This window comes from Lepeophtheirus salmonis, chromosome 3, assembly GCF_016086655.4.
Source record: "Lepeophtheirus salmonis chromosome 3, UVic_Lsal_1.4, whole genome shotgun sequence".
Lineage (NCBI taxonomy): Eukaryota > Metazoa > Arthropoda > Copepoda > Siphonostomatoida > Caligidae > Lepeophtheirus > Lepeophtheirus salmonis.
Window position 1 is genome coordinate 22,597,344 of NC_052133.2, and position 24,706 is coordinate 22,622,049.

Consider the following 24,706-nt stretch of genomic DNA (forward strand, 5'->3'; position numbering starts at 1 on the left):
TAGGCAATAAATGAACTTTGAGCACACATAGAAATTTTATTAACATACACTTTTGGTATAGGGCATGTTTGAAGCTTTGATTATTTTTACATATTTCTCAATTTTAATCATCTTTTCTTCTAAATATGTCGTGTCCTTGCCTGATTTTGTGAATTATATTTCAACAGCTCGATGAAGTCCACGTCTGCACATCCTGCTATTGATTCCGGAAAATAACCCTCACTCCAATATTTAAAATCATTGTCTTCTCCTTGTTGATTTCCAAGCTCATAAAGTTGCAAGTTACATCTCGTAGAAAAGATTCTAAGAAATGTGGATCATCACTCATCTGACCAAGGCGATGTATTATATATTTTCTAAAAAAGATATTCCGATATTAACACCTAATTTTTTGTGTTAGCTTAATTTGTTGTCTACGATTCTGTGAATTAAAGTTGATCTTCAATTTTCTAATCCTACCTTCCTTTTTACTTCTCTCACACTGCATTTCTTCAATTGAAATTATTTACACTCCATTAAACCAAGCCTTGATATGTTTGTTTGCGTTGTTTGGTTTATTTTTCCCTTTTTCTATAGTCTGATCCAATAGTAGGGAGAAGCTCTATTTATGATTTTTTTTTGTTTTGTTTTTCAAATCTTCTTTGGAAGAATACATTTCCTTTTCTGACAACTAAGTGGGAATTTTAAAATAAGTACTCTATGGTCTGATTCCCTATTATTTACTATTTCGAAGTTTTTTTAGTTTTTTGGCCAAATCCTTTCTCATAATTATATGATTTATATTAAGTTGCGAACCATCCAAAGCTACTACCCCCGTTGTTTTGACCATTTAAGGACTTGTTTTTGCCATTTAATAAGTTGTGTATCATAATTCTTGATAATTTTAGCTAAAATAGAATCATATTTTATGATTATATTTTTTAAAAAAATGAATACTTACTGTTAGATGGTACAAAATTCAGAGTTCCATTTCGTATTTGGTGTGGATGACACTAAACATGCTGAAAATTATCTTAACTTCACAATTTACAATCGGGGTATTTCTATAACATCATTACCAATATCTTCCATTAATTAATGATGGTTCCTCGGGAAGGGAAGAATTTACCCATGTATTTCTCCATAAATTTGTTGAACGTAGTGTGATTACCAATGGATAAGGTTATATTACATGCAAATCTTTGTGAGATCAAAGTTAGAGTCTGACTTGATGTATTCATCGTTAACTTGATTTTATAGATGAATATCCATACTCTTGTTATGAGATGAGGATAATGAGTGGCGTGTAATTATAGACAGAGGACTAAAGGCACATTTATATCGATAAATCCGACAAGTCACCTGTTTCTCATCCGGTAAGTATTTTCCAAATTCCTGGGCCTCCATTATCAGAAATCCAGACAGAAGGCGACGTTATTTTAGGCATTTTATTCAGTTCTCTATCGACTATCAGCATCTAATATTATATTAATATTGAATAATTAAGGCGGGGAGGATAACGTTCTTGATAGAAGAAGATGTATATTATTTAATCAATGATGCCATGCGTATTTATTTATTTTTCATCGCACACTTTTGTATTCTTACCAAAATTATCAACCTTAATCATGGCGTGTCCACTCAATTGGGCGCGCTTTTTGGAGTACATCTTTTGAGCGAGCCCCTTTTTAGCTTGGATCATTTCAGCTTGCTTCTATTTGGTGTCAAAGGTAAAGGATCGTATCATCACTAAATTGTCGAATAACAACAATGAATATCAAGATGTTGATGCTAAGCGGTAAGCACTTCTTAATTTTTATTTTTGATAGGACATAGAACCCGTTTTGTTTACTTCGTGCAAGCGGTATGCTTGCTTGAAGCCTTGAAATAGACTCTCATATTACGCTGGAGGAGTCTCACTCCTCAAACAATGCAATAGTCACTGGGGGATTCTCTCTTTGGGGTCTCAATGAAAAGGTTAGGAACTACTTATCACAGGTCCAACCCAACATTTTGGAACAGAGGAAGAAGCTCTTGCTCTTCCTATGTGCTAAAGTTTACTGTCCCCTAATGGCTTAAGAGGAGAAATAGAGAACGAGGTGACATGTTGGAATGTTATTGGTTTGAGGGGGAGATCATGTTCTAGAGATTAAAAACTGGTGTAAAAGAGTATTTTGATCGCTGTTTGGCAGGGCTATGGATGCAAGCTGAGGATTTCAAAGATCAAATCCTACATAACATGAAAATAGTGGGAGGGGGAGTGCTGTATTTTCTTCTGTATCACCCTCAGTTGAATGGCCTAGCGAATATTGCCTCATAACCAAGAATTCTAACTCCCCAATTGAATAATATTACATATTTATTGTTTCTATATCGACCTTCCACGCTTGAATGTGGTAAATCGCCTAGTGAGGTATTGAAGAGATGAGAGAATCGGATACTGCTAGATGGTCAAATCCATGGACTAAGAAGATCACTGTCGTCTTCTACTCTTATATAAATTTAATTTATATATGGTATGTTAGAATGAACTGCTATATTATTCAGTATACTTATTGTATTCCACCTCCAACGGATCAAAGATGAGATCCCGACCATCATTAATTAACTCTAGTCTTAAAGTATCTCCTCCTTCACTAAATTATTTTAACTTTCTGCGATCAACTTTATCATTCAGTTTTTACATCTCCGTAATACACTTCAGTATCATACTTGAACACAAGAAGATTTTTTTTCTTCTAATTCTGACTCTTCTAGGATTAAATGCTTGATACAATGTGTTCGAAAATAGATACTTAGGAACTTTTTGAATTTTTTTATGAGTTTAAAGTGATTATACGCATAATCGTCAAAAATATATTCGATCACATAGGTTAAGCTTGTTCTCAGAAAAATTGCAACAAAGCCGTGGTCTTTTATTGTAAATTCAGCCTAAATCAGACAATTAATATTTATTGATCTTTTTTGTATAAAAATTAACTATTCAAGAATTGCCTACGAAATGACTCTGATTTTACATATGCAATGGAATTGGATAGATTAAGAATGGGATTTATTATAATAAAAACAGAAATTGATTATATCATGCAAATAGTCTTATTTTTTAATTAAAAATATCTAAATTATGTTTTGGACATCATGAATAATAATAAGTGTACAACTTCTTAATTTCTATGTTTTATGGGATATGACAATGGCTCAATTAAATCAAAATGGGCACGTTGCCACTCGTGGACTTTACTCCACCTTTATAATTTATTTTGATGCACCACCATTTGATTTTCATTTAAAGAAACAGTCCTAGAGTTTAAGATAGATTAAATGAAAAATAGTTTTTTTACTCTACAAAAATTTTGCTAACAATAAAATATCAAACTCTCTTCATTTATGTATATTCCATATTAGTCGAGCTTAAGACATCATTATATGGATTCTTGCTATAAATTCCCACCTTTGGTGAGAAGTTGTTTAGAAAAGGATTTCCGACTCAATAAGTTTGCGAATTGTACAAAATTCAGATATTCCAATTGAAGTATACATAAGTTAAGAGGTCACTTATATTTTTTTTAAACAAATAATCACCTAAAAGTTCCCAATAACAATTTATATGTAATAATATAACAGAATAGAATTTACATTGAATACAAAACGTTCGTGAAAAGAGATATATATTATCTTTCACTATTTTTCGAATGACAAAATAGAATCAAAAGACATACAGAAGTTAAAGGTGAGCTTGAAGGGTTCAGGTTATATAGACCGCATATCACAAACTTAATCTTATAAATGGAATTATATCAATGTGATAGATATAAATGATTTCTGCATTTCAGGACACTGAAGGACTCTTATCAAAGAATATTTTCTTAGAGTAGGATACGAATCAGAGTAGACTTAAGGATAATTTCATTGAAGGAGCTGTGGATTGAGTATGATGAATCTGTGTATATTCATCACTAGGTCTTTCAGTTGATTATTTTTTCATTTTAGGAAACTCCTTAGTTCTTATAGAAGTATACGATGATTCTTTACAAGATATGGAGGAATTGATCTATTCTTGAGCATAGAAGCGATTATTCATAAGGTCAGAAGTCACTATAAAAGATCTTGATGTGAAGGGACATCTGCACAATGAACGATCCCTCCATTAAAAGAGACGAATAAACTCTTTGAACAGAATATGAAGTCGAAGAAAGGATCCGAAGGCATATAACTAGGATATCCAAAAAGAATAATACCAATTCTTAGGAATGGAAACGAATGGAGGTCCAGTATAACCGAATGCTTCGTAGAAAAGATCCATCTAAATTCGTTTTTTTTTCTATGATAGGAATACAACTGCAATTTTGGTAAATTCAACCGGATTATACTCACATTTTCTAGTTACAATTTGAACAAAATATGGAATATTTTGACTAGATTTTGGAAATCAAGAAGCATGAAATAGATTTAAGTATAGTTTAGGTTATTAATATTGTATTAATATATTCATTTATAGATGAAAGTCTACATTATAAGGAAAATTTTGGTGTTGCTGAAAAGAGCTATGCGGAAAAGAAGCTGTGCTGTAAAAAGTGAGCCCAAAAGAGCACTGCTGAAAAGAATTACACTGAAATGTATGACCACCTTATCATGGACGTCTCGAGCACTAGCGGGAGCGATACATATGGCACACCTGAATTAATCCAAATGTTCAGGGATGTATATCATGAAAAAAATTTAGCTGACAACAGTCTAGAAAATGCGCGCTCCAAGGGCTGGGTTAGAAGTTCACGAATATGTTATTTTTTTATATAAAAATATATTAATTATGCTTTTCAATACAGATTGTATGAGTTAAAATCTACAAATATTTATTCATAATATGACTAAAAAAGCTCCAAATATCTCCAATATAATTACATGAATTAATTTAAAAATAGATGCACATACCAGAAAAATTAATGTTCATAACTTGAACATTATCAGATTGACGTTTGCCAAAATTTCTATAAAGCTTCTTTTCACATTATCTTTTTCTGTCTTCCTGTCGGATGTTGTCATTGAATTGAGAAACTAAATTTTAGCCCATCACGTAGAAGAGGATTTGTGAAATCTTATCAAGAATGCTTACCCATTTGTGACCTTGATCACACACAGTATCAATTATTGCTTCGATTGTAGTTTCTGAGGTCTTTCTTGATTATTTATGGTTGTATTTCTTTTATATGAGCAAAATTAGGGTAATATAATTATTTAACTCCTAGACGGTTCAGCAGAAAGCTGAAGTATTCTTGCCTTTGGAACCAGTTATAAATATTTCTTAAATTGTGTATAGGTTCGAAGATGAGATGAACTTTTCTATTGACGTTGTGTGGGCGAGTAACTGAAGACTGGAGCTCACCACCACAAAGAAAATGAGCGAACAACTCCCTGTAGACTGGTTGGTTATCAACTAATACGGCGACAAAGATAAATCCAATTTGATAGAGGGTTTTCATAATTAGTGTATATTTGCTGTAGAGAAATTCAGCGTTTAATTTGGCAACCGAAATAAGTGCATGTAGCTTCCTTCAACAGATTTGATCATAAATGTAAGGACCATTTTAGTTGTTTGGTTGTTCTTGCATCCCAAGAACTTACCTCTAACAAACTCGACTCTTTCTGCGGAGTAGACCCATCGATTATAAGATTGACATTACGCTCTCTGCTGTTAAGGTGTTTGATCTTGTTCCAAGATATTTTTCTATTGATGACGGTAGTCTAGTTTTTACGATGATTGCAGTAGACAGAGTTCTAATATACTTGGGATATAGAACCGTAAGGCAATTCGACTTGAAAATTCGATCATAAAGGGCCGTACTAACATTTTGCCACAGAGGACAAACAGAGAGGTGACAAGGTAAAAATCTCCTTCCGTTGGGTTTCTTGAAGAGTAATGCCATCTGTTATATGATGAAAGACAGTTTTGAAGAATGAATTGGCTCCAAGTCTAGGGATGCAAGTAGTTTGTTAAATAATCCCATGATGATTTCATAAGCATCTTTATTATTTAAGAACTCTTGTGATCCTAAATATGCAACAATGTTGATTAATTCACTTACTGATTATATGGTATTAGCATGTCTATTAAGACAGTGGGAGACTGAACTATTGCTTAGCGAATGATGCCCATGAAAAATTCGAAAGGTAAGGTCTTCTTGGATTTTGAGGGTAGCCTTAATATCGAGGCCCCTGCCTTCGGTTGCTTCCAGCTTAACAAGGGCTAATTTGGGGAATTTAATTAGTATGAATCCCAACTGTAATATTTCAAGTAACAGCTTATCATAAAGCACGTTAAGGGTTAGTGCCTCTTTTCCCCCAATCATTTTGAGCTCCAAGGCTTCCTGACGCTCGTTTTCGAGCTGGAGTCGTTGGCCAATAGTGGATGCTTGAGTTGATATAGGAAAAGGGGGAGGAGAAGAGAGATAGAGCGGAAGGTTTGGCCAAACTCAAGGCAAATCATCCTTTTTCAGTCTCCTGAAAAATATGTAATTCAATTGTCTTGGAGTTGGAGTGCTTTTTATTGATATATTTATTCACAAATTTCAATTATGGTGGGTACAAAGTTGGAATTTCTACGTTATTCATCTCTTCTACTCGTAATCTAAAATTTATTACATCTCTTGAAAAGTGATATATGAATTATATCATTATTTTGAAATATTCACTTACGAATATGCCTTTGATATTACTTTGGGATATTTCAATTTGATTTTCAATATTGAAATAATATAATTATTTTTATTATTTATTAGTTATTTTTTATTAAAAATAAAACATAATTAACCTAATTAAGTATTTCATTTTTAAATTTATGATCCTATTTCGCCGTATTTAAGGAGTTATCCTAAAATACCTTCCCAGATATTTATAGCAGTATTCGATTATTCCGTAGAAGATTTGGAGGAATTAATGTATTTTTGAACATTATTCACGATGTCAGAAGTCACTATCACAGACCTTAAAAGGGGCATTTACACAATGAACTATCTTTCCATTAAAGAAGATGAGATACATTGAGTGAGGCACACAGAGAAAGGATCGAACAGAACATGAAGAGAGTATCAAAAAGCGTATTGCTAGGATATCCAAATGGAAAAATATGAAATTCCGGGAAAATGGATGCAATCCATATGGAAAGGTAACTCTTTTAAGCATTTGACTAATAAAATTAATTATACTCAATATTACTAAGGTAAAAGGAAAAATAAAGTCTTTATTAGAGGGAGATGTTGTACAAGAAATATTAATAAATAATAAGAGAAGAAAGAGAAAAAAAAGGAAAATCTATAAATCAAATAAATTACTGTTTCGAGATTAGAAAAAGAAAAAAGTTGGTAGAATTTTCCTTTTTTCTTATTTATTCATTTTTTCTCGAATTAATGTTGTGCTAATATCTCCTCAAAGAATCTATTGTTCGCCGAGTACCTTTGAGTTTGTACTATAAAATTAGTGAAATGCCGAAAAAAATATGGGTACGTTTACTACAATCCACCATCACCACTTTCTCTTTCTAATTATTCTACCTTTTTTTTCTCTCTTTCCATACTTTTTAACTTTTTTCCCCTTGACTCAACTAGATATTAATCCAACACCAACCTAATATATTAAAATGCATCATACCAAGGTTAATTGAACGACAAGGTTAGACTATGATGTAATGGGGCTGGTTAGAATTTTCAATCTGATGTATTGTACCGACTGCTGAGCAAGACAGGGAGATTTTGACACCGCACACAACTACTCATGGCCTACAACGCCACTATAGCTAGAATTTTTAATTTAATGTATCGCACCGACTGGTGGGCACGATAGACAGATTTTGACAAAACACGCAACCTCGCATCTACTATGACGTCAATATTAAAAGCGTGGTGGAAGTCCAACATCAGTCGTACATGCGTTATGATATAACCTTTTATTTCTGTTAACCTTGCATCATACAATACATAAATACATCACCATGATAATCTGGATCATCGCAAAGTACGTCGAACACGGAACTACTGTCATGTCCGACGATTGGGCGTCCTATTAGCGGTTACATTCCTTAGGCATGCAACACTTTACTGTGATGCATAAGAGAAATTATGTGTACCCCTTGACTGGATCTCATACTTCGACTAATGAGTTCGACTAAAGACACTAAGCTACGCGTATTCAACACTACAAGATATCTATTTCCCACATATCTATCAGAGTATATGTGCCGAAAGAAATTATCAAAGGATAAAGTTTTTGATCACATTTTGGATCCTATTATTGAGCTATATCCACTGTAAGTGTCTGTACGAGTAAAGTGATTCAAGAGAAAACACAGGTTAGTAACTATTGCTTCTCTGAATAAGGAGTTGAATACTGGATTATTAAAAAGTAAGAATAAATCATGTTATTGCTTTACAAAGATTATATATTTTTTATCTCAATAGGTGAAGTATATTGGACGATTATCGTAAGTGGACTTAAGGATATTATAGAAAAATTATGGTTGTTATTTTGGATATATATTTTAAACGTCTATCTTAATTTACTTATTTAATTAAAATATTATGATATAAATAAAACTTAAATACATATATCAAAAATTGTTATTTTATTTATATCAGGGTGGCTGGAAGTGGTCGTTAAAAACCTCTTGGATTTATATTGAAAACATATAAATTAGTATGATTCATTCTTAGCTACTTCATGGATTCATAATCATTAAAATTATAAAAATAAAAATTTGTGGTATCTAATTCATTAATTGCCTATATCTATACTTTTCTATGTTACAGCATATTTAAAATCTAGTTGAGTCTAGGGAAAAAAAAGTTCTTGGTATAGAAAGAGAGAGAGATAAAAAAGAAAGAACCATTAGAAAGAGAAAGTGGTGATGGTTGATTGTAGTAAACGTCCCCCAAATTCTGAGGAGAAAATTTACAGAAACACACTTATTGTAAGTTGTGAATTAAAGATGATTTTCAGCATATTGAAAGCTATTCATACAAAAATAAGATCCTTTATATCAGTAAAAAGTGTCAGGAACAATCTAATTATAAAATGGAATATTGAAATATTAGATTCGTAAGAGTAAGTATTTATCAAATAACTTTTTTAAGAATAAATTACATATATTTCTAAATACAGTAATATGGTCAAGAGCAACAGCATGAATGGTCTCAAAGGGATTCTTAGCTTCAAATGGAGTGCAAATAGTTTGTCTAGCATCAGTTTCTTTGGGTTAAGAATTGGGTATGCTCTAAATGGACCAATTCCTGTCTATGTTCTAGCTGGATACGAAGTAGGACTTTTTTTTTTATTTCCCTCCCATAGCTGCTTGTAGCTTATATAATGAAACATCATGACAGCTTAGCTTCTCTCCTCCAGAACATTCTTCAAATCGTCAGGACTGCCGTGTTAATTTTCAGTTTTTGTCTATACCGAAAATGCTTCCGATTTACAACTCTAAATCCGTTCATCAATGATCAGTTTTAGAAGCGTAAAGGGAACATTGCATTGCCATTACAGCAGGGTTGGGTACCAGAAGTAACACATAAAAAACTAAGTTTAACGAACATTAAACTCGGAAATAGCCTTTATTCAACTATAAGTAAAAATATGTTATATAAATCTAAAATAAATAACTGCAAAGATTCGGAACTGTTCAGAAGAATTGAGGGGAATTGATTAGGTAAATAATGAATATTATTCCCTTGTAATGATCGAAAACACACACAAAAAAATACATTTCAAACTGCAAATTCCATTTCTTGTCTCCATTTATATTTTCTAACAAAAATTTACTACATTGAGAGTCAAAGATGATTTACCAGTGGTATTTCCTATTGTTATGGTGACTCGTAAAATTTGGATATAGCTTTGGTTCATCTCACGTTCACTATATAAAGCCTTAAGGCTGCTAATAAGTAATAACTATCATCAAGAGTTTAAAAATGCTTTCAACGATATCCAATATCCGCTTTGAATAACTCTGGAAGGATGTGGACTTCTCTGTTTATTAATATATCACATATGAAATTGGTAGGTCTGTCCATGAATCTTAAATAGCTCCTGGGGCACTTCTTTATCCAGAGTCCATCCCTCCTAAAAACCACTTTACAAATAACAATAGCACTGGATTCAACAACGATCTTAATAAATACGGGGATAATTACATAATTAGTTTTATTACATAGGTTTTTGGACTTTTCTTCGTTATATTTTTATTTAATTTTTTTTATTCGAATGAAAGTTCTTATCCTTGCATATTTAAGTGAGACTTCGGCTGGAAGCTTGTAGGTATTTTGTTTTGCATTCGAAGATTTTAAAATATCATTTAGTCTTTTAATTATACTTTTTCCCCTTCTTATGCCATCTCTGTGAAATAATTGAAATAATTTTTCACCATTTTTAAAAGAATCTATTAATAGGTCAGAAGGTTGCCTTAACCCGCCTTTGGAAACAACTTGCAGCCAAGGAGATATTTCAGACATTTCTAAATTAGCTACTTTTCCACTAACTCCGGATACTTATCTTGAAATTTATGAGCAATCCATTCACTAACATAAATAAAACCCTGACTTGCCATGAAATTTTGTTCCAAGTCTGAATCCAATACTTCAACACCTATTTCTTCAAGCTCTATTAAGGACTCGTCTGGTTGAGTTGAAGGAGAAGATTCAATCTAGGATTCCCTTTCAAAAGTTAGAGCCATTGACAAAGATATGCAATCCTTCGAGTTATGATGTTCAAATTCATCTTCTTTTGAGATAGATGTAGGTTCTAATTGATTCAAGGGAGGCATATCTTGAGTTTCTTCGAGTGTGCTTCTACATTTAACAGGAGCATTGGGAACAGTTGACAAAAATTTCCTGGGCGATTTGTCTTCCCCATCAAGAAATTAACTTGAGATCTACTTTGGCCTTTCTTCAAAAGGAAATCTTTTACCAATTTGTTTTTATTAAATTTTTTTTCCTCTCTTCTCTCGCATCAAAATTCTTTGAAGATTTTGAAGTTTTACTTTGTATCTTGGAATTTCCATCCGGTATTCATAATTTTCACAATTATTTTTTTGAGAAGTAGTCCTTGATAAACAAATAGATTTCTCAATTGTAGATTCAATATTTTTTTTCTCCATTGGTTCATCGATTAACTCTATGATTGTCTCCAGTTCTTCTATGAATTCTAGGTTTGGATAAGATTCCATCTCTTTGATGTTAATTGATTCTTCCACAGTGGGCAATTTGTTATTGGAATATGGAGTCTTGAACAAATTCTAATGGATCACTTTCAATAGATTTTTTAAGAAAATTAATTGATGGTACAGCATCAGGTTTTAGCCTCCTTTTCAATGATTTTTGTGAAGTCAATTTCTCTCTTAAACTTGAATAAGTAAAATTATCATCAATAAAATGCTAGCCACAAATTCTTGGTTGGTTTAAACGACTTTTTCAATTCGCACAAATCAATCCAAGTCTGTCTAAGGTGATGATTGGATGGGAATAAATGGTAAGAAGTATAAATTGGATTTGGACAATTAAGGATGGCATAAGATTCTGTAGAGTATTTAAGTCTTTCCGTAAATGGATCAGATTTAGAATCATGAATTATATCTTCAGTCTCCAGGATATTTTTTGATAAGTTTGAGGTACTCATTATCACAGAGTATACTTTACTATTTATTATGTTCCTTTATTTAATATTATAATCAAAGAGAGAAATTTGCCACGAGAAATTATATAAGTAAAGATGATTGTTTATGTTTATAAAATTTATATATTTTATCTATATGACGTCACAGAATTATCAACATTAAATTTATAGCATAAATTTAAATTTATGCTATACCCAAAGTTGATAATTCTGTAGAGAATAACCCGCGCAAGGAAAAGGGGGAGGAAGAAATACTTCTGGTATCATTGTTTAAAATACTGATGTGATTATCAGCTGCCTGCTCTATTATGATTTTTGAGGGTATAACGAAAGTATTTATTAGAAAAATGTTTAATGAAGACATACTACGTATAATTGACTTTGACGTTTTTTTTATCCATTACAGTAGATTTGAAAACGTCACACTCCATGAATTTGTAATTTATTATGAACCATATTCTCAGAATAATAACTAATGAAACGACAAAACTAAACAATTGTAATCATATAACTAATAATAAAACTAAACTATAAATACAGAATATTGAAATAATAGATTAATCCAAATAATATTTTCTTGTTCGGACATGAATTCAGTTAAATATGTCATAACTTTAAGTTGCTAAACACAAGCCAGACGTGGAGTTTAATCAAAAAGATCATCACCCTTTTTTCCTAATGTCGAAGTTGTTATGTACAATTGTCCACAGGATAGATATATCTCTACCGATGAGATCTAAATAATTATTAATAAGAAAGTAAATGTCAAAATCATAACATTAGACAATAAATATACTAATAAAAAAAAATGTTAGAATTAAATCCATCGTAAAGATTTAGTGCAAAAGCTAATTATGTAGTAATGCCCGGCGATATTACTCCTTATTAAGGGCGTCAAAAAAGTTATTTATGCTTGTATAACATCATACTATTATCATGAAGGATACGCACAATTGCTAATTATAATGCTACACCCATTGTAACTACCCCCGGTTGTGACAATTTAAGCAGTTGTTTTTGCCTTTTATGCGTTTTCTGAACACCTTTTCTTGAAGCTTATCAACCATAGCTAATCCTTAATTGATAAAAAATAATATTTATTGTCTATGTAATATTGGAAAACCTAATCATCATACCCAAGTCTTTATACGAAGAAACTAATGTCAGACAAACTAGTTGCAAACCATCCAAAAGCTGCTGACCATTTAAGCACTTGTTTTTGCCATTTAATGAGTTGTGTATCATAATTCTTAATATTTTTAGCTAAAATAGGATCATATTTTATAATTAGATTTAAAAAAAATGAAAAGATAGACAAAAGATAGATAGTTAGATAGTACAAAATTCAGAGTTTCATTTCGTAATTTGTTATGGATGGGTAAACATGCTGAAAATTATCTTAACTTCACAATTTATAATTGGGATATTTTTATAAATGACATTATTACAACATCCTCCATTAATTAATGATGGTTCCTCGGGATGTGTATTTTTTATGATTAAAAATCAAATGTCAAAACTAAATAGCATTTCTTGGTCAAGACCTTTGTACAATATAACTGCATTTTTATTTGAACGGCAACAGAAAATCTATGTCTAGTCACGTGCTAAAAATAATCTTCCACCAAGACAACATTTTTGAACTAAAATAAAAATGTTTTTGATTAAAAAAACTTGCGTTTCAATCTGGCAGTGATAAAAATATTGAAAGTCTTCTTACAAGTCAATTACAAAAAAAAAAATATAAAAAAAAATAATTTAGATAGAACATTTTGTCCGTTAAAGTTAGATGTCATCTTTTTGGCGATGGAAGTAGAATATATATAATGTAAATCTTTAATAGAGAATTAAAAAAGAAAGAGAGGATCGAAAGGTCGAATGATGATTACATGACTAATAATATTAATATTATACATATTTATAGTAGATAGTATTGTGTGCGTGCCATTTTCATTTTTCACAGAATATTATTAATTAATTTTGCTTTATAGCATATTTACTAAGTGTTTTTGAAGGGCTGATTCTAAGATATTCATAATTATAAATATTTTTAATATTTTATTTTAAATTATGAAATGTACACATCACAGTATTTTATATATTTTTTGAATATATAATAAACCAAAAATACATTTAAAAAACTAAATATTAACATTGTAATTATTTATTGCATATATTTACCGGAAATTGTATGATTTTTTATAGGAGCAACTACATTTTGCCTATGATTTGCCATGAAATTATTTATTAAGTATTATTACACAAACTATAATTTAAAAAGATTTTATTAAGTGTTTCAAAAATGGTTTATTGTTTTTATATGTAAAATAATAGTAATTCAATTACTGCTTAACAAAATGATGGGGGGGAATCTTCTAACTAAAATACTTTACAGTATTTACTTCTTCAAATTTAATTTTCTATTCAAACATGTAAGGATTATTACATAAAAAAATTTATAAGTGTATTTAAAGGAAAATAGCAAAATATAGCACATCGCCATGAGGACCACTAACCTCTTCAACTCCCACGACATCACTTTCTGGGATCGTAACACCTGGCCCTCCAACTCAACCGACCTAAATCCGTGTGATTACTACTGGTAGGGGAAGTTGGAGATAGAGGTGTGCAATGTCAGCCACAAGAGCATCGCGGCCCTAAAGGGCTCCATTACGAGGGAGTGGAATGCTGTCGATTCCGCGGAAGTCATCAGGGCATGCAAATCCTTTAGGGTCAGGAAAAAGAAGATGGTGGCTGCTGAGGGAGGACATGTTGAATAATTTTATTGTTTAATATCATGTCTAACTTTTTCATATTAACAAATATACTCCAAATTCCATTTTTATCAAGCAGGTTGAATTTTAAGATAGTTCCAATTTATTGTGGACCCCCTGTACACTACTAATTATACTATTATTATATAGAGCAAAATTAATAATAATTTTCAGTGATGAAATGAAAATGGCACTGACACAATACTATCTAACCCTTTGATCTTTTCTCTCCTTCTTAATTCTCTATTGAGATTTACGTTATATATCTGATATCATTTATGAATAATATCTAAACAAGTATTCATTGGTTATATATATTGTACATCCTTTGCCAAAAATATGATTCCTAACTTTAACGGATAAAATGTTCGATCTAAACTTTACTTTTTGTAATCGTCGTGAGGAAAAATGTTAAACGTAATGTTTGTAGCAATTCCAGGCAAAAAAATATAGCCTACGCAAGTTTTTTTAATCGAAAACATTTTTATTCAGTTCAAAAATGTTTTCTTGGTGGAAGAAGTATTAATTGTAGCATGTGACTTCACATAGATTCTCTGATACTGATGAAATAAAAATGGAGTAATATTGTACAAAGTCAATTAAAGTTTGCTATTTGATTTTTAACCATAAAAAATACACATTCCCCTAAATGAAGTTAAGTGATTGTCCCTTTGTTCACTCGATATATTAGTCAAACTAATTGGATGTGGTTATTTTTACTTATAGACTGATAATTATTTATAGCTTATAAAAACAGCTGACAATGCTGTTCAAAAGTAAAATTGGACTGCGACAGATTCGACTAAAGCATTTTTCTATCTCTAGATATTATTGCTCCTCAAAAATGAAATTATTGAATCAGGAAGAGGCTCGTCAGCTAGATTTGGACCTCTTTAGCCCATCTTACTCATTCAATGTTTCACAACTCATGGAACTTGCGGGCTTGAGTGTTGCCCATGCTTTACATTCGGTTTACCCAAAAGAAAAGGTATTCATTGTCTCCGGTCCTGGTAACAATGGAGGAGATGGTCTAGTTGCTGCACGTCATTTAGCTCTTCTTGGCCACTCTGTAATTGTCTTTATTCCTAAACGTAAAAAGGAAAATGAACTTTTTGAGCATTTAATTACTCAATGTGAAGGATTTAATGGCATTCAAGTCTTAAGTGATGAAAAGTATGTCATCAGTGATAGCGATAAATAATAATCACAATCCTTTCTTTACAGATGGGTACTTGGACGAATTCTAAATGACTTAAATGTTGATGTCATCCTTGATGCCTTATTTGGTTTTAGTTTTAAGCCCCCAGTTAGAGAATCATTTCAGGACATTATGAGGGATATGCAAGAATCTAAAAAACCAATCATTTCTGTGGATATTCCTTCAGGATGGGATGTAGAAAAAGGACCTTTAGGGTCTGATTCCCTCTGTCCTAGTGTTTTAATATCATTGTCTGCCCCTAAAAAATGTTCGTTATTTTTTAAGGGTTCACATCACTTCCTGGGTGGAAGGTTTCTTCCAGACTCTATCAAAAAAAAGTATGATTTGGATTTGCCTGAATATCGAGGAACTGACACGGTTGTAAGACTTCCCTAACAGTACATTATCTCTTAAAATATAATTTCTTCACATTCGTTTCCGATTCTTTACTTTTAAAGCTAATGAATAAAGGTTTTTTACCTTCATTGTCATGGATTGAAGGTAGATATGTTTCTCCAAATTTTGGCATTGACACAGCAAATTATCAACTAAACAAACTCATTTTAAGTTCCATTCTATGATTTATACATATCACATTTATTTAGTAAATTAAAAACCTAGCGACCATGTCTCCCAGATTATATCATATAATTGAAATGACACTATCTTACATATGGACGCCGTTAGGGGAGGGGCGTTATTTGTTAACTTACATAATATATACCCAAAAATAATCAGATTAACCTAATAATTGTGAGTTAAAATGCAACTTTTATACTCAGCGTCAGTAAAAATTACAATTAAGAGAAAATTAAATAAAGGTGAACAGACAGTTAATGAAAAAGACTCGACCATTATTAACTATATTTTGAAAATTCTAACGTATCAGCAAGATAGAAACGGAGCACTAAAGTTAAAAATTGATTTCCGTGATATCTCAAAGTTACCCTCAATATCTTTGATTATCATAGTTTTTCTGGCATTCTCTCTGTATGGGTTACAGGCTCCTCAATTGTATCATTAGGGTTGTAAATCCTAAACATTTTTAGAGCGCGAGTTTTTTGTTTTGGTAACCTGGACAATGTTTTTTTCTTAAACTTTTAACATTATCATTTCATTCTTGAGGAGAGAACATCGAAGTATTAATTGTAAACACGAGAGCGTGAATTGCTAAGAGTAACGCTGAGGATTTGTTAGGGAGTTAAGTCCCTAATGGACTAAATGTAAAATTGAGGATCGAAAACGGACCAATTCCTGTCTATGTCCTTGCTGGATACAAGTAGGACTTTTTTTATTTCCCTCCCATAGCTGCTCGTAGCTTATATAATGAAACATCATGACAGCTTATCTCCAAAACATTCTTCAAATTTTCAGGGATACAGTGTTAATTTTCAGTTTTTGTTTATACCGAAAATGCTTCCGATTTACTAGTCTAAACCTGTTCATCAATGATCAGTTTTAGAAGCGTAAAGGGAACATTGCATTGTCATTACAGCAGAGTTGGGTCCCAGAAGTAACACATAAAAAACTAAGTGTAACGAACATTAAACTCGGAAATAGCCTTTATTCAACTATAAGTAAAAATATGTTTTATACATCTTAAATAAATAGCTGCAAAGATTTGGAATTGCTCAGAAGAATTGAGGGGAATTGATTAGGTAAATGATGAATATTATTCCCTTGTAATGATCGAAAACACACACAAAAAAATACATTTCAAACTGCAAATTCCATTTCTTGCCTCCATTTATATTTTCTAACAAAAATCTACTACATTGAGAGTCAAAGATGATTTACCAGTGGTATTTCCTATTCTTATGGTGACCTAAAAGGGATCATTCAAGTAAAATTATTATAATATTTCAGAACAGAATAAATAACTTACTGATCTTAGAGTAGTTGACCAAATAAGATACAAAAGAAGTTAGAATAACGGCTTGGAGGAGTGGAGCAACGCCAGCATTTCTGGGAAAGTAATATTTGTGACCCCAACGCCAGTAGCCTCTAGATAGGGCACGTCCAAAAGCAACAGGACTTTTGTTTCTACGAGACAACCATCCTGGAACTTCTTTAAGCTTTAAATCACTGAATTTGGTATCTTCTATTTGAATGATAGAAAAAATATATTAAGGTTAGATAATAATGATAATTAGAATATGGGATCTGAGTGCATTTTGAGGCTAAATTCATCACGGATATTAAATGTTTTAGTTTAATTTAAGTAAATTAAAGATCAAAATCGAGTTTTAGTCGATAAAGGACTCCCAAAATATTATAATTCGGTTTAAGTATCCTTCTGTGATATTCATCCCTTTAACGAAAGACATTCAGAATGGGTTAAGAAGGTAGATATTTGATCATATTACTTAAAAAGCATTAGATGCACTTATGACTCAACTGGGAAGAATCCTATTAATTACGTAAAATACGGAGACAAGGATTTTGTCTGACATGGATCACAAGTTACAATACAATATACTCAACTCTTTCCGTAATAGATTGCAGGATCATAAGGTCCATGAACAGCACGATTGTACTCAGCTGGCAGCTCTCCGAGTCCGAACATCCTTCTTCAATTTTGAGACTCAATGTACAACTGAGGGAAATAGAAATGAAAAAATGGTAGAAGAAAATTATATGGCCGAATACGGCTTTTGATTTTTCTTTCCTTAATAATATTTAGAAACAGCTGATTCAGCCAAAAATCTTTTTTTCCGGCTAGCTTAAAGGACTAAAACAAAAAGCTCTATTAATAAATAAAAAGTAGATTTCCTTGGTATTATATATAATTTAATGTATTAAATAGTAGACATTAACCAAGTCAACTGTATAAATGTCATATTTTATTAAAAGCGTAGCTCTACATTTGTCTTCGAGCGTGTAATGGAGTTGAAGATCTGTAAGAGAGACACTCAACCTCCATAAATTATTTCCATGTACGTGACGACAGTATTGTTGAAGTCGGCCATCTTGAGGACCTAAACAATCAAATTATATAAATATTAAGATATCAAACTGACACTGGACATATCCATATATATTTTTTAATATCTAGCTTAATAACCAGTACCTATTGATATGTATTAAAAATAGATTGTTCATATACATCATACATTTTTATTACATAGTATAGCCAATAAATTAACTATTACCAGTTACTTATAATAGTTACTGATAATCCTCCAGATATTATGAGATAGTAATAATTACTATCTGGAGTGGAACCCTGCCTACTCACTCAACCTCGTACAAGGGAATTCTATTTATTAATATTATACATACTCCATTTTTCCTAACTTTTTTTGTGATAAACTTGTAGTCTTAACATCAAAAATTTGTTTCTCATTTGAAAAATCTTGTTCAGCTGGAAGAAGAACTAATTTTAACATGTGACTTTACTAAGGTTGTCTAATGCTGATCAGAGCTCTCTGATGCTGATGAATTGACAAGAATTCAACAAGAGAAGTGATATTTGAACAAACTCACTTAGCATTTGCTATTTGGATTTTAAGCAGAAAAAAATACACTTTCTGCTACACAAGGACTTAGAATGTTTTCACTCCAAATATTAGAGCTCAATGCTATTACATTTACGAAGATAATATATTTTGTTCCAATTATGAATTATCCTAATTTTATAATACCTAATCGATCAAAAACAAAATTAATTATAAAACTCTAGCCATGTCATTGTTATTTTTAGACTATTAATTAATTAATTGATATAATTCAAATGAAACTTTTTTGCATGGACATCAAGTATCTATATTAAATACAGGTGCTAAATCTTTATTTAAAAAAAAACATTGGGTAAATGAAGTTTCTTCAAGATTTTTTAGAAATTTATCGCTTTTATTTACTAAATATATCAACTTTAGACTATCAATTAATTAAATGGTTTGCAATTTGTGACGTCAGTGAAAACATTGATTACTCCCACCAGGAGTATAATTTATAATTAGTATAAGAATGTTTAAAATTAAATTTTTCATACACTTTTTGAAAAGTATTGATATAGGTGTTGATAAAATAGTAATAAATTATTTATTCAATGTCAAATGTGTTATGAATGGACCAAATTGTTTAAAAACCTATTAATTTATTATTTTACGCATTGTTCTAGGACAAAAATGAAGGAAAGCGTTCTTTTTAAAATATTATATAATTAATCATTCTGAAGTATAACTAACTTTAAACATTTTAAAATTTTCATTTTATTTAAAAAAAAAAAAATTGTCACTATAACATTTAGTACAGGCAAATGATTTTTATATTAGTTTTTTGTATTTCAAAATTGAATCTCATGTTCCTAAAATTAAAAAGTACTTTTCTGAGATTGAAGTTAAAAGTGAGTATATTAACATTTTCTCCCGTACAATTACATTCACGGGGGTTAAATAAAATTTGTGTTATAAATACCTACATACGATTTATTTTTGTATATAAAGCTATACTTTTTTAATTATGGCATAAAAAAGGAAAAAATTTGAATAATTCCCATTGATCTTTTTTACTCTATGAAAATCCATTACATTTAAATCAAGTATTCATAAATGGCATACAAAAGGGATATCGATTTTTTAGTAGAGTAATACTCATTACTTATTCATTTAAATGATACATACAAAAATGTTTAATGTTTTCAGTTATATAACGTTCATTGAACGACATTACATGTTATTAAATGAAGTAGGTTGAATTTGTTAGAACCTCCACCAAATCATGTGTATTCAAATACGATTACAGGATCTTCGATTGGAGCCAACATAGTAATTGTATTGGATATCACAAAAGTTATCAATATATATTCTTATATTCTAATAATATGACAAATCAATCATTCGGTAAGCAACATGATTCAAGATTGATATCATCAGATCCAGAGATTCAAATAAGCTTGCAAAATGATAAAAAAAAATTTCCGACAGAGTTATATTTTAATGAGCGAAGGTATGAAGCGAATAGTGTGTGACAATAATATCTTTGGCATTCAAATAATAAATTATTCCAGACTTCAAACTGCTCCTTCATTAAAATACTCGATTCATAATGGCGAAGAAAGAAGATGCTCAATGATTGGTGGAATAAGAGTCGAAAAGGATTCTGGAGGATTTACAATTGCAGGATTTTTTTTCTCAAAATATTTTTCAATCATTATGCTCATAATGGGATCTCTCTTTCTATCTATTGGGGGCATACTCATATGGATTTGCTATGTTCCAGAAGGTGGAAATTCTAAATCAGGGGGAAATCGTTCTGTAGAACAAACGGTAAATCTGTTAGTTTAGCAATAACTCAAATTTTAGGATTTTTCTAACCATATTAGGAAATATCAAAAGAGAACAAAATCATTGGACCAATATGCATGTTAATAGGTGCAGGAATTATATTTGTAGGGGGATTCTTTGGTTTCGTATCATGGAAGATTTATAGATGTGACACAAGAAAAACCAATTATGTATTAGGAAACAAAAAATTTGGGATTTTTGGGAAGGAAACTACCTCCGAATCAATTAATCTGACGTCTATAAAATCTAGTGCACAGGATATTGAAATTGTATGTTATATCATGATATTATATTTTTATAATCAAATCTTATCAAATACATTTAGGGGCCTTTGCAATTTAATGAGAAAAGTACAGCCATTAATGAACTTGGATGTTCCACTGCATCACGAACTGTTATCAAAACTGAATTAATTGTTGTAAATAACTTAGTAAAAAAGCAAAGAAATAATTCTTTACCTCTACTAAATGGAATAGGAGGAAAAAAAGTCGGTTGTCAAACTTCTTCATGGTTTAATGATGAGGAAACGAAGGAAAAAGAAGGAATCTTTTCGGCTTTTAGACAGGATTTGATTCAAAAATATAAAAGAAAAGAGTCCCTGAAGCGGTATAACCATTGAACCATATGTCATTTTTTTTTTTTTTTAATTTCACTCTCTAATTTTCAGGACAAATTCTAGAGAAGACAATATTGTATTTTTTGCTTCTGCTGACGCGAATGAATCGTACTACGATAATTCCAGTCGAAGGAGAAGTGATATAGCATGTTTTCCAAAGAAAGAACTCACGTAGGTTTATCTATTTTATTTAATAAGAATTTATAGTACATAATCATTTATCAAACATAGAGGTGAATTTCTTCATAACTTTTTCTCTGTTCCCCATAGTGATGAGTGCACAGAGCATCAGGAAGTTAACATCCTTCCTTCTCCAAAAAAAGAACTACTTATACAAGAAATCAATCCCAGGAAAAAATATATTGAAGAGATGAATGAATGCCAAACAGCTTCAACATGCTCAACGCAAAATAACTTATTCATAGCTCAAAATTCTGTTGATGATAAATCAGAAATAATCGAGTCAAAAAGTTAATTGACTTAATATATAATATTTATATTTAGTTAATTGACCTAGAGGCTAATAATATTCATGTCAAATTCTATATTTTTATTCATCTTGATCTCGTTATTGAGGTTACATATAATATCAATATGTAACATTGTTTTTTTTATTATGTATTTAATTTTTGAAAATTAAAATTAAGTTGTATTTTGTATTTTTTTCAAGATTTACAAATTCTAGCTTAGTATTTTCTTATAATGAGCAAGCATGCAACGAATTTGTGTGTCCAGTACATTTTACGTAAACGAATGTAAAATACATACATCATGTGCATATTATTTCTGTCCTTTGATCATGTTAAAAAACAGGGCTCTGAAATAAACTATTTAGAGAAACAAGAGATTCTACACTGCATTGATATACATAATATATATGTACATGCATGTAAATTTTACATACATAAATAAAAAGTTATTTTCCCAATATAGGTTTTTATTATAAACTTTTTTTTATTCTGTATGTGTTATTCAAATGTTTCCAATTGTAAATAAAATGGAAGGTATATAAATTAAATTAAATAATAGAGCTTTAAGCATCTCGAATACATTCTGGAATAACAAATGGAAGTTCCCATCCTTGAGAAATCCAGAATTTATCCATACAAGGCTCAATTCCTCTTCCAGAATGTGTCAATATACAGTTATATAGAGCTCTAAAAATACCTTCTAATTCGTCAATGATCATATTCTTTTGAGCATCAATTATCAAATTTCCGATTCCAAACTATAAAATAACACATTGATAAATGAAGAAAAATAATGAACATTAATGGGAAACAAACCTGATTCAAAATCCAATCTGTCATGGTACCTCCTGCAAGATTATCAAATTTAAATGCTAATTTGTGCCAGTTGATTCCAATTTCAAATTTGTCTATCTCCACCGACGAAGAATTGTCTTTTTTTGAGAAAGTATAGATCAAAGCAAAATTTATGTGTTTTATATCGACGTTAAAGTCGCCTTGGCCCTCTATTCATTGTTAAATATTTTCATAAAAATAAATATTTGATGGCATATAAATATGAATATATATGTATGATTATGATTTATACAGTATCATTACTTGTTGGTATAAAGCTCAAAACTTTTACATTGACCAATTTATAGAATCCAGATATCCACGTTATAGGAACATGAAGTATGACATGAAAGGCATAAAAGTCTAAGTGTGTACTTCGTCTTACATCTACATGGAGTAATTGGATATTCTTTAAATTATGAATATAGAGATCACAGACTTCAACTTTAGCCTTTAGACGCTTCTTCTTTACTTCCACCTCCACAGGAAGAAGCCATAAAGGGTCTGCAGCGTTATAAGGTGGAATTTTTTTACGTATTTTGGGGATTACAGTACCATTCATTATCTATTATTATAATATTAAATGTTGTATAGGTTAGTTTCTCATGTTAAGGAACATCATACATGGTTGACTTGTTAAATTATTATAGTTACTTGAACAATCATTCTCTCCATAAGAGGATCCTTGATAATATCTCCATTAGTTTGACTATTCAATAAAATCTCTTGCCATTTTGCAGATTCTTTATCCAATATTTGTTTTGTTGGGATTGTTGCTTGAACGAATATAGCATGAAAAGTAACACAGTATACCAATATCCACATTACTTGAGAGTTCATCATTCTAACATTAAATTATGAGAAAAATTCCCAGCGACTCAAAGAAAAGTAAGATAATGTGTTACATTAAATCAAAATGAGGATTATATATAATATATATATTTATAGTTTATGAGTGAAAGAAATAATAAGAAACGGGTTTTAAAGCTCTTTATTTTATGCTGGATTTTATCATTTATTAAGAACATATTTGAGTCGAACAAGTGGATTCATTATTTTATACAGATTCAAAAGTATGATTCTTCCAATAACTATATAAACATATTTAATAATTAATTAGAATGATTTACGATGATTATTCCTGTATAAACATTTTTTTTAATGAAATACAGAATGTTTCAAACACGTAATAAATGTTTTTATAAAACTTTTTTTAAAAGACGCACAATTTGGTGTAGGGGGAAATTTCCCCATCATATTTGTGTGAACTATAAAAAACCGGACTTTTTATTTTATTTCATTTTAAATAGAGTCATTACTTTTAAAAATCTGTGTAGTCTGAGTAGTACAAATCACAAGGAAATTGTAGGACCATGAAATATATATTAGTGATATCCATAATTTTTACATCTTTGAGTAATGTAAATTCTTATGGACTGAAACATAAGAGATCTGAGGATGATTTTTCATCATTTGAGAATAGTATTGATAATTTTGATTCAGACTTTGACTCAAATGATGGAAACTTTTTCGATGACGATTTTTTCGAGGATAACGACGAGGGATTAAGCGATCCTGGTCTTCCTCCTTGTGATGATTTAGCTCCCTGGGAATTAGAGGATCCTGATGTTAAATGCGACAATAGAACAACTTCAAAAGAACCAGATGAAATACGACTTCATGACACAATTTTTGAGAAACTTATTGAGCAAATCTGGATAGATTATCAAACGGCTTTAAATAATGAGGGAGGACTTTATGGTGTAAAGATAGATCCTTTAGATGTTGACTCAAAGTTACCAGAGCCGATTGATTTAACAACATCAGGAGCTGGGTACCAAGCTAAAATTCAAATGTCTGCAATTAAAGCTTATGGACTATCCACCATTCGT

General features: G+C 30.8%; 4 protein-coding genes and 3 long non-coding RNA genes across 7 annotated transcripts; 5 read left to right on the top strand and 2 right to left on the bottom strand.

Annotated features, from left to right (window-relative positions):
* Positions 1-718: 718 nt before the first annotated feature.
* LOC121115460 (uncharacterized) lies at positions 719-4,821 on the top strand. The gene is made up of 4 exons (XR_005863521.2): positions 719-3,709; positions 3,813-3,908; positions 3,970-4,245; positions 4,310-4,821. It is a non-coding gene; the product is annotated as an uncharacterized lncRNA (long non-coding RNA).
* Positions 4,822-7,354: 2,533 nt separating this feature from the next.
* On the top strand, positions 7,355-8,563 carry LOC139904948 (uncharacterized). The gene is made up of 3 exons (XR_011779298.1): positions 7,355-7,475; positions 7,581-8,373; positions 8,430-8,563. It is a non-coding gene; the product is annotated as an uncharacterized lncRNA (long non-coding RNA).
* A 302-nt stretch (positions 8,564-8,865) lies between these two features.
* LOC139904949 (uncharacterized) lies at positions 8,866-12,184 on the top strand. The gene is made up of 2 exons (XR_011779299.1): positions 8,866-9,072; positions 9,130-12,184. It is a non-coding gene; the product is annotated as an uncharacterized lncRNA (long non-coding RNA).
* A 2,101-nt stretch (positions 12,185-14,285) lies between these two features.
* Positions 14,286-16,040, top strand: Naxe (NAD(P)HX epimerase). Its single transcript, XM_040708690.2, has 2 exons — positions 14,286-15,581; positions 15,633-16,040. The coding sequence occupies exons 1-2, from the start codon at positions 15,172-15,174 to the stop codon at positions 16,000-16,002; spliced, it is 780 nt and encodes a 259-aa protein (XP_040564624.1). The 5' UTR covers positions 14,286-15,171; the 3' UTR covers positions 16,003-16,040.
* Positions 16,041-17,150: 1,110 nt separating this feature from the next.
* ATPsynF (ATP synthase, subunit F) lies at positions 17,151-18,251 on the bottom strand. The gene is made up of 3 exons (XM_040708691.2): positions 18,091-18,251; positions 17,492-17,707; positions 17,151-17,431 (listed from the first exon to the last, which is right to left on the bottom strand). The coding sequence occupies exons 1-3, from the start codon at positions 18,170-18,172 to the stop codon at positions 17,400-17,402; spliced, it is 330 nt and encodes a 109-aa protein (XP_040564625.1). The 5' UTR covers positions 18,173-18,251; the 3' UTR covers positions 17,151-17,399.
* A 1,998-nt stretch (positions 18,252-20,249) lies between these two features.
* On the top strand, positions 20,250-22,438 carry LOC121114660 (uncharacterized). Its single transcript, XM_040708692.2, has 6 exons — positions 20,250-20,556; positions 20,618-20,876; positions 20,933-21,163; positions 21,220-21,500; positions 21,562-21,681; positions 21,781-22,438. The coding sequence occupies exons 1-6, from the start codon at positions 20,432-20,434 to the stop codon at positions 21,983-21,985; spliced, it is 1,221 nt and encodes a 406-aa protein (XP_040564626.1). The 5' UTR covers positions 20,250-20,431; the 3' UTR covers positions 21,986-22,438.
* Positions 22,439-22,440: 2 nt separating this feature from the next.
* Positions 22,441-23,928, bottom strand: LOC121114661 (uncharacterized). Its single transcript, XM_040708694.2, has 4 exons — positions 23,469-23,928; positions 23,079-23,379; positions 22,797-22,984; positions 22,441-22,738 (listed from the first exon to the last, which is right to left on the bottom strand). The coding sequence occupies exons 1-4, from the start codon at positions 23,655-23,657 to the stop codon at positions 22,544-22,546; spliced, it is 873 nt and encodes a 290-aa protein (XP_040564628.1). The 5' UTR covers positions 23,658-23,928; the 3' UTR covers positions 22,441-22,543.
* Positions 23,929-24,706: the final 778 nt, after the last annotated feature.

Excerpts from the sequence above, each read along its gene's own strand:
- Naxe (XM_040708690.2), top strand. The coding sequence starts at position 15,172 with ATGCTGTTCAAAAGTAAAATTGGACTGCGACAGATTCGACTAAAGCAT. Across the intron at positions 15,582-15,632 it reads CAAGTCTTAAGTGATGAAAA|ATGGGTACTTGGACGAATTC; the intron begins GTATGTCATCAG and ends CTTTCTTTACAG.
- ATPsynF (XM_040708691.2), bottom strand. The coding sequence starts at position 18,172 with ATGTTCGGACTCGGAGAGCTGCCAGCTGAGTACAATCGTGCTGTTCAT. Across the intron at positions 17,708-18,090 it reads TGCAATCTATTACGGAAAGA|AAGATACCAAATTCAGTGAT; the intron begins GTTGAGTATATT and ends TCATTCAAATAG. Across the intron at positions 17,432-17,491 it reads GGTCAACTACTCTAAGATCA|GTCACCATAAGAATAGGAAA; the intron begins GTAAGTTATTTA and ends GATCCCTTTTAG.
- LOC121114660 (XM_040708692.2), top strand. The coding sequence starts at position 20,432 with ATGACAAATCAATCATTCGGTAAGCAACATGATTCAAGATTGATATCA. Across the intron at positions 21,164-21,219 it reads GTGCACAGGATATTGAAATT|GGGCCTTTGCAATTTAATGA; the intron begins GTATGTTATATC and ends AAATACATTTAG. Across the intron at positions 21,682-21,780 it reads TTTCCAAAGAAAGAACTCAC|TGATGAGTGCACAGAGCATC; the intron begins GTAGGTTTATCT and ends TGTTCCCCATAG.
- LOC121114661 (XM_040708694.2), bottom strand. The coding sequence starts at position 23,657 with ATGATGAACTCTCAAGTAATGTGGATATTGGTATACTGTGTTACTTTT. Across the intron at positions 23,380-23,468 it reads TGGAGAGAATGATTGTTCAA|ATAATGAATGGTACTGTAAT; the intron begins GTAACTATAATA and ends TTATAATAATAG. Across the intron at positions 22,739-22,796 it reads CAGATTGGATTTTGAATCAG|TTTGGAATCGGAAATTTGAT; the intron begins GTTTGTTTCCCA and ends GTTATTTTATAG.